This window comes from Phoenix dactylifera, chromosome 14 (genome assembly GCF_009389715.1).
Source record: "Phoenix dactylifera cultivar Barhee BC4 chromosome 14, palm_55x_up_171113_PBpolish2nd_filt_p, whole genome shotgun sequence".
Taxonomy (NCBI): domain Eukaryota; kingdom Viridiplantae; phylum Streptophyta; class Magnoliopsida; order Arecales; family Arecaceae; genus Phoenix; species Phoenix dactylifera.
The window spans coordinates 16,635,056-16,644,298 of NC_052405.1; the positions used below are offsets into that span (position 1 = coordinate 16,635,056).

General features: G+C 37.6%; 1 protein-coding gene and 1 non-coding gene across 2 annotated transcripts; one reads left to right on the forward strand and one right to left on the reverse strand.

The window, feature by feature from the left end:
* The first annotated feature begins 309 nt into the window (after positions 1 to 309).
* Positions 310 to 3,651, forward strand: LOC103698505 (cytochrome b561 and DOMON domain-containing protein At4g12980-like). The gene is made up of 3 exons (XM_008780534.4): positions 310 to 1,044; positions 2,586 to 2,840; positions 3,064 to 3,651. Exons 1-3 carry the CDS (start codon positions 439 to 441, stop codon positions 3,382 to 3,384), a joined length of 1,182 nt encoding a protein of 393 aa, XP_008778756.2. The 5' UTR covers positions 310 to 438; the 3' UTR covers positions 3,385 to 3,651.
* Positions 3,652 to 8,900: 5,249 nt separating this feature from the next.
* LOC120113192 lies at positions 8,901 to 9,007 on the reverse strand. Its single transcript, XR_005514996.1, has one exon. It is a non-coding gene; the product is annotated as a small nucleolar RNA R71 (small nucleolar RNA).
* Between the last annotated feature and the right edge of the window lie 236 nt (positions 9,008 to 9,243).

Below are 9,243 nucleotides of genomic sequence, written 5' to 3' on the forward strand. Positions count from 1 at the left end.
TGGTCACAAGATTTAAGAAAAAAGAAGGAAAAAATTAATAAGGAGAGAGTGAACAAGGTGTGATGTAACAATCAAAAGACTTTGCTAGCTTGATAGTCTCAAATCACTTCTAGAAGCTCTGCTCTTTGATTCCCTTTGATTTAGTTGAATTAAATAAATTGAAAAAAGAAATAAATGATTAAGCTACTTCTCCCTTTTTACATATTAGATTCATTTTTAATCAAATGAAATAGATAGATTAAAACGTAACAAAATGAAGCACACGAGTCAAGCATCTGACCCTCCTCCCCTTATAAAATCTCACAGGCAGCATAACCTCCTCTCTCCAATGCTCTCCCTCTCACTTGTTTTCTTCTCCATAGCTCACACCACCCATATATTTAAACACTCCAAACACCCCAAAGAGAAGAAGAAAAGCTGCTATTCATTCCCTTGGTCATGGCATCAACTCTACTTTTTCTCTTCTCTCTCCTCCTCCTCCTCCTACCTCTTCCATCCTTCTCCCAGACCTGTTCCTCCCAAACTTTCTCCAAGAATCGGCTCTTCGCCACCTGCAACGACCTCCGCCACCTCTCCGCCGCCCTCCACTGGACCTACGACGCCGCCAACTCCACGCTTTCCATCGCCTTCGTCGCCCCCCCATCCCGCTCCGGTGGCTGGGTTGCATGGGCCCTCAACCCCACCGGCTCCGGCATGGTGGGGGCGCAGGCTGTCGTCGGGCTCCGCCAGTCCGGTGGCTCCCTCGTAGCCAAGACTTTCAACATCTCTGCTTATGGCCCTGTCACGCCGTCGCCGATCGCCTTCGAGACGTGGGGGCTCGAGGCCGAGGAGGATGCCGGCGGCGTCATGACGGTGTTCGCCATGCTAAAGCTGCCAAGTGGCGTGACGAGGATGAACCAGGCGTGGCAGGTTGGGCCGAGCTCTACTGATGGCTTGCCTAACAAGCATGACATCGGGGTGGCGAATTTGAACGCCAAGGGGACACTGGATGTGGTCAGTGGGCAGAGCTCGGGAGGAAAGGATTCAAGGTTGCAGGAGAGGAATGTAAGTGCTTATGGCTCTCTCTCTATAATAAACAGAGTAAAGGTTTTTAGAACTTGGCAAGAGTTTTAATTAGTGTTGATAAGACTTTTTTTTTGGTTTATCTGAAAGTAGAGCAATATTTTTTTTTCTTTTATAAATATGATGGTAAGGAAAATTGGAATGGGTTTGGGGAGTTTGAGTGAACTCTGTTCCTACTCTCTCTCTGAGAACATTGATTTTTTGTTAGTTGGAGGATTGAAGGGAAATGAATATTTATCTATCGGCCGATCCATCGATCTATATAGATAGATATTGAATTGGTTCTGCACAATTTGAGTGGATTGTATTCTCCTTTGCCCTTTTTTTTTTTTTTTGGTTGGTTGAGTTGTGTATTGAATTGGGGCGAACCGTCTCATTTTCTAGTTTTAAATGAAGACTATGTTTTCTCACTGATATTTTGGATTTTCTAGTCTTTTTTCCATTTCTCCTTTTGCGCCAGCAGAGGGAACGAGAAGAGCCAAAGAATCTATACACTTACATTTAAAAGAATAAAGTGTGGAACGTAGATAATTGTGGAACACTGATAATTTGTACGCCACTATGCTTTCTTTTTTAGCAAATCTTTAATGGAGTTATTTTGCAACAATCAGAATCTTGTGCAACTCTCAATGACAACCATCAAAAGATGGATGGCCATGGAACAACGCACAGCATACATAACATAGTATACACTTGTGGATTCTTTTGTTTGATGGTCATCCATCTTCTAATAGCAACCATTAAGAGCTGCACCGCTGTGATATTACAACCCGTGCATAGCAGAGGATCAGTGGCTATGCCATATTAATTCTTACAAGTACTTTATTTTTTAGATATTATTTCTTTATTTCTTTATTCTTGTTTATATATGTATTTTTTCTGCTATTCACTATTTTTCAGTTTGTCTTTTTTGGCGCCTCTCTTTTCTTCTCTAGAACCCTTCAATTATATTTTCAGAATCTAAATAGTGAAATCTGCAGAAAAGTTATTTGTCTTGTCTTTCAATTTTCCTTTACCTTCTTGGCGTTTCATGCCGATCCCTGCAACTGTCACTAAGGCAGATGGAAGGTCCTTGTCATGTTACTTATTATAGTTGATAGACTTGTTCAGTGGATAAACATGTCTAATTCTTTATTACTAGTTTCCTCTACAACTATGAACATGGTGAGCTATGGATACCACCATGAAGAACTTGAGGGAGCCAAAGTCCCTAAAATTAACAGATGGACTTCATATTACTATATTTCCAGTGATCACCATCCTAACTCACCCTTTGAATAAGATGGCAATTATCTTCTAATGTTTCTGGGAAGTACTCTCAGTAAGCAACAAAAGTTTATTGCGTCAGGATCACTCACTGAATGGCTATTGTATATCAAGCATATATATGTTAGAGAAAACTCTTCAAAACTCCAGTTTGTTTTGCAAAATAATTCTGAAAACTTTCTTTAGATCCATTTTGTTGTAATCAATATTTCAGACTGTTTTCAGTTCATTGCTTTTGGCTTTTCTTTGTGGTACAGATACATGGCATTCTAAATGCTGTGAGTTGGGGAATTTTGCTTCCAATTGGAGCAATCATCGCAAGGTATCTGAAGGCATTCAAGTCCTTAGCCCCAGCCTGGTTCTACCTTCATGTGTTATGTCAGCTAATTGGTTATGCTTTGGGGGTTACTGGCTGGGGAATCGGTCTTAATCTTGGGAGCAAATCCAAGGGAGTTCAGTACACCACTCACCGAAACTTAGGCATCACCCTCTTCTCCCTTGCCACCTTACAGGTAACATTTCATGATCTATAGGCCAATCTTAACCTTATCTTCCTTCTGGTATTTATGAAAAATTTTTATGGTCACTTCCTATGTTATTATAACAAAAAGCTTTGCTTCCCTCTTCTAAGTCCAGATTACCTTATGCACAATTCTGCTTCTAATTTTTTGATATAATCTATATATCATTAAGTGTTTGGATCAGTGTAATGGAGAAAAGTTGGATCTTTTGTAGATTACTGCTTTGTTCCTGAGGCCAAAGAAGGATCACAAGTACCGTGTCTACTGGAATCTATACCACCATGTAGTAGGAATGGCCATCATTCTTCTGGGCATCATCAATGTGTTCAGGGGCCTACAAATCTTGAATCCTGCTCAGAAGTGGAAGGATGCTTACATTGTTGTGCTTTGTTTCTTGGGTGGTATTACATTGGTGTTGGAAGTCACCACCTGCATCATAGCTCGGAGGAGAAAGTCTGATGGATCTACGAAGCAGTATAATGGCTCAGGTGCCACCAATGATCAGCGCAGCGTTCAGCAGCCACTCTCAGTCTGAGTGTTATTACCATTGGGTTTTGGTTTGTGCTTCTGTAACTGTTTTGTTGTCTCACTAGACTTTGAGGAGGATTAGAGTGTTATAGATTAGAATTTTCTTTATACTTGAGAGTGCCCTATATGTACCATGGATTCTACAGTGTGTTACAAAACCTTCACTTTGTAACCTAATGTATTGTATTCTGTATTGGAACATGAACTCCAGCATTTTAGCCTTCACTGATATTGTTTCTTCAATCCATTACCGGCGGACCGAGCTTAGAGTTGACATTCATGAAACATTGCTATAGAACTGCTGCAATTTAATTCCAAATTGTATTTCCTTCAGTGGGAGCTAGGTCTCCCTAACTCTTTTCTCGACAAAAGAAAAAGTATTTACTTCAGGTGATCTGTTAATTTGGTATCAAAATGCTTGATGGGCTTTCTAACAATGTCAAAATCCATAGGAGACTGCCTGGTAGATGGTGATCAGATTATGAAGTGCTGGCGTGGGTAAATCTATTTATGAACTGCAGGTCTTATTCTTCTGATTTTGATGGTCTTTCCAGACTAGCAGACTAATCAGAGTATGTGTTACTGTGTATTCCCCCGTATTAAGCATGGTTCCAAGAGCAGTTTCTAATCAACAGAAACTATATGCATGCCAAAACAACTGCCTGCCAAATGTGTGTGAACCATGCTGGTATATTGTCATGTCCATAGATATCTCTTGGGAACATGCAAAGCCTACAGATTGAATAAAATCTCAACAATATAATCATCATTTCCAATAATAAGATAAATAGTTCCAATATTATTAGCTAACAAAAATAATTCACTTACAATTTCTAAACAGCCAACCATATCAGAGACATTCTAATTTCTTTCCATCTCTTACTAGTAAAACCCAAACTTCAGCAACGTACTGAGGTTCATGTGGCTCCTAAAAGAAAGACAAAAAAAATAGTATGAGCGAACAGCTCAGTAAGAATCCTTACATGCGCACCGACATTATAAATAAACAAGTACATGGGAGATAACAGTAATGATTCTATAATGAATATAATCATTAGAATAATGTCAAGATATTATTATCTTGAAATGCACTAGCTGGCTATCTAAAAAATTTTGAATTTTATTTGCTCAACAAGTCATGATATCTCAATATATCACATAACCCAAATGATAATTTTTTCCAACAGTTGTTTAATATCAATAATTTATGATCATTTCATAACATAAGATAAGCGGTTGAATTTGGCATATATCCCAAGATTATTATATAAGTATTTATGGCTTTAGATTAGTCACAGTCCTATTTTTTGTTCATAATGGGGTAATAAATTGGAAAACCCAAAGACTGGGCTTGGTCCATTTGACCGGCCTAGCCATTTGGCCTTGGGCCTCACGTCGCACGTGAGGGCAATTGGGAAGAAGACTTCGGCTAGAGTCTTTTTTTCTCCCCGATCACAATGAAGATCCCCTTCCTTTTCCTTCGATTTCACTTGAGTTTGAGCCACCAATCCCAAGCTCCTCCTCCAATCTTCTTCCTCAATTCGTTGTTGGATGGAGCCATCGGATCACCTCGCCGGACCGAGGTAGGCCTCCTTCTTGTCCCTTTTCTCTCTCTTAGTATTTTACCCATGAACCCCCTTTATTTGGGAGTGCGAATTGCTGGGGAACCATCCAAAACAGGGTGCCCCTATTTTGGCCCCTTGTTCTCCCGAGTTCGCCACTGTCGGCCACCGAGGTTGGTCGAGCTTGCCTTGCTGCCTCCTACTATCGTCAAGGCTGGACACCATGGCTACCCCTTAAATCTGATCATAGAGGAAAGGGAGGGACAGAGTCCCCTATTTTGGGAAAGAAGAAGAAGAGAGACTCTCTCTTCTTTCGCTCTGCTTTCTCTTCTCCCACTTTCTCTTTTCTCTCTCTTGTTTCTCTCAATACTTGAACTTTCTCTCTCTACTTTCTCTAGGGAGTTGGATCTAGTAGGGACACTTCATAGTGATTTTGAATTGACTTGGTGAATGGCCCTGATCAAAGGTCGTTAGGCAGCATGTCAGCCCCCAACCTGGCTCCTGCTAAATACTGCTAGATTTGATCACTTTAATTCTTTTTAAACTATCTGTGTCTTAGGCCGAACATGATTCGATGAATTTCACTTTGATCGGACAACCAGAGTACCGGACACTCCACTTGGTCAGCTTTGTGAGGGTGTTAGAAATTAAGTTTTTTTATAATTATTATAAAATTTTAAGAAAAAATATAATTTTTTGATATTAGACTCTAAGAAGAATTTTCGAGATTAATTGGATCTGTTAGTTGGATTGCCTTCATAAGGTAAGTAATGTTTCACTTTTTCTAAATTTATCAATAATTATATAATTATTATATTTATGACTTTGAAGTAGTGTTATTCATGATGCATGAATTTGATGCATAGTATATATTATTATAGAATATATTATTTTGGAATGTTATGACGATATACGATCTTATTGTGGATATGATTAATTGATTTTGACACTGCATGATTTTGGTACGGAAATATGAAATCTGAAACTATTTGAATTTCGACCTAGCTATGTTGAGAACTCTGTCAATGGGGGCTAATACATTGGCATATGATTTGTCCTAAAGATTGTGTCCAAGATGATTAGCGATATACCGTCAGCAAACCAGCGGTCTTGAAGGACTTTGCTGCAAGATGATGGTAGCTCATCGCAAGAAGATTAGTCGGTGTTATGACCCTACCTCATAATGATGTAGTCATAGCTCATAATCGATAAGATAAAATGAATATTTGAAAGAATTTGAATCCATGAATAAAGTTTTAAGATTTTAAGAAGAATTTGATTAGTATATTAGTAATGCATATATGCTTATTTTCTATAAATTATTATCTAGCTAATTGTCTAATTTATTTAGCTAAAGTGATCATTACTTACTGAGTTGTCTAGCTCATTATACGATTTTTTTTTTTTATAGATTCAAAAAACTAGCCTATTGGGATTTTCAATATGGAAGAGCGACTAGAAGAACTGTCGCACAAGTTATCTTAGATTAGAGTTTATTTAAATTGATATTTTATCTTAGAATAATGTTAAAATTGTGAGAATTGTAAATTAATTTGGTTAATGAAATAAAGTTTGCATATTATTGATTAAATTATTTCACTGCATATTTATGATATCATGTTGAGATGCCTTGCATGCTTGTGGAGAGAGTTTTCAATGAGTATGCGGCGGTAGACGTTGCCTCTAGCTCACGATCTCGGGTCGAGGGCATGTCAATTATTATGGTATCAGAGCATAAGTAAAAGAATCATAAGTTATAGAATCAAACATAACATGAGTCTAGTGATGTGGACATTTATTTCACACATTTTCTTAGTCTTAATTATTTTATTTTAGAGTGTTTTGTATATTCTTAGCTCATTTGTGTAGAATTTAGGTGTCTTTTACATTTATTTAATTCTTGAAAATTCTTGGTATTTTGTAGGTGTTTAATTATTGAATTCGGTTGAAATTGGGCTGGTCTAGTCAACCCAGAATACTGTTTAGTTTCTGGGTTCTAACTGGAGCTACAGATCTCCGTTTTATATGTTGTTTGGCTTGCTGGAAATATAAGACGTAGACTTAAAACTTTTATGAAGATCACAAAACCAAGTTATGCCGTTTCGAAGTCCAAAACTTAGCTGAAACGGAGAAGTCCGAATCTGTCCAGAATTTTACTGTGGCCCAGACCCTATTTCGGTTTTCAGCTTGTATCTGGAGTTATATAAGTTAGAATAATGCAAACCCAGGTGCGTTGGAAAGCTGAGAATGAGATCTAAAACTTTTATGAAGGGTCTAACTCCAAAGTATATCATTTTCATGCTCTAAATCCAGCTGGAAGTCGAGTCTAAAAATCAGCCTAGAATTTCGGATTTCAGCTAGCAGATAGGGAGGAAATCTGTTTTAAAATTCAAAAAAAAAGAAAATTCTGATAAGAGGAGGGGAGCCAGCAGATATGAAGAGGAGGATAAGCAGATAAAAAAAAATGTGGAGAATCTGAAATTCTGAGAGGAGGAAAAGCTAGAAATTCCGAGAGGAAAAAAAAGCTGAAATTCTGGGAGAAAGAACGGAACGGAGGATTTTTGCAAATACAGAGTTCTTTTCCTTTCTCTTACATATATATTTTTTATTTTTTTATTTGCTGAATTGTTATTAAGAATGTTGAATGCGAATTTATGTTTGAGAAATAATTGGATTAATTTATTAGTTATGATTTGCTAGTTTTCTTATCCTAGGACTAGGACGTAGTCATTGAATTTTTGATATGAATTGAGTATGGTTGTATTGAATATCTTTTGTTAATTGCAATTTGATGAATTCAGTTTTTATTCTTACAATTTACTAGCCATGAATTGCATGCTTAAGATGTTGAATGAAGTAACGAAAGTTGAAGTTCAATATTAGTTGGTGAATTTATCAAACATTGGTGGTGTAGTTTAGAAATAAATGCACACCCTTGTGACCTACAATCAAGAATTTCACAGATCATAATGAATTTATATTAATTTCTATGATCACGAAAGTAGACATAGGATTAATATAGGTACGTATAGGTGTTATGCCTTGAAAGAGGATATCACATAAAAAAAAAGGGATTCGGTCATTGTAATTAGCAGAATATTAACAATCAGATTTAAATTCATTGAAGAAATTCAATTGATGAAATCCAATTCCTAGGAACCTTTCATATTTGATTTTTCAGGTCAAGAAATTGCAGTTAGTCACATCAATTTGGGCTTGTCTAAATAATATAGGAAATTTATAAATTGGTACTTGAATCACCTCTTTGTGGAAACGATACTCTTTTTGCCCTATTTTACTTGTCATGACCCATGCACTTGTGGTAGAGTCTAGGGACTATCAAGTTTTTGACGCCGTTGCCAGGGAGGATTGTTTTTAATATCAATACAAATAATTTCCTGCATTAATTTAGACTGTTTTGTTCTTTTTGTTAATTTACGTTTTCTGTATTTAGTGTATGCCACGAAACTGTGAGCTAATTGAGCCTTTTGATCCAGAAATTGAGAGAACCCTACGAGCATTAAGGAAACAACAAAGATTAGAGCTCAAGCAAAAATAAGCAGTAGCCATGGCTGATAACCAAGATAACCAGAATAAAAGATTGTTGAGTGACTATGCCGTGCCAAATGTCAATGGTGCTCAACCCAGTATTGTGAGACCTACAGTCAATGCTAATAATTTTGAGATTAAGCCTGGTCTCATCCAGATGGTGCAGCAGGAGCAGTTTGGTGGAGGACCTGTTGAGGATCCACATGCACACCTTGCCAATTTTTTGGAGATTTGTGATACAATCAAGATGAATGGAGTTAGTGATGATGCTATTCGACTCCGACTTTTTCCATTTTCTCTAAAGGATAAAACTAAGGCCTGGTTGAATTCCAAAGCGCCTAACTCTTTCACCACCTGGAATGCCTTGTCACAAGCTTTTCTGAGTAAGTATTTTCCCCCAGGTAAGACCGCCAAACTTAGAAATGATATTACCAGTTTTGCTCAGTTTGATGGTGAATCTTTGTATGAAGCCTAGGAGAGGTTTAAGGATTTGCAGAGAAAGTGTCCACATCATGGTCTTCCTGTCTGACTGATTGTACAGACTTTCTATAATGGATTAACACATTCAGTCAGAATTACCATAGATGCAGCTGCAGGAGGTACTTTAATGAATAAGTCAACAGAAGAGGCAAATGAGTTGTTAGAAGAAATGGCCTCTAACAATTATCAGTGGTCTAATGAAAGAGGTATGCCTAAGAAAGTTCCAGGTATGTATGATGTAGATGGCATAAACATGTTGAATGCCAAGGTTGATT

What these genes read in the sequence shown, in the direction of transcription:
- LOC103698505 (XM_008780534.4), top strand. Translation starts at nt 439, where the DNA reads ATGGCATCAACTCTACTTTTTCTCTTCTCTCTCCTCCTCCTCCTCCTA. An exon ending in CAAGGTTGCAGGAGAGGAAT is followed by an intron (nt 1,045 to 2,585) that starts GTAAGTGCTTAT and finishes TTTGTGGTACAG; the next exon opens with ATACATGGCATTCTAAATGC. An exon ending in TCTCCCTTGCCACCTTACAG is followed by an intron (nt 2,841 to 3,063) that starts GTAACATTTCAT and finishes GATCTTTTGTAG; the next exon opens with ATTACTGCTTTGTTCCTGAG.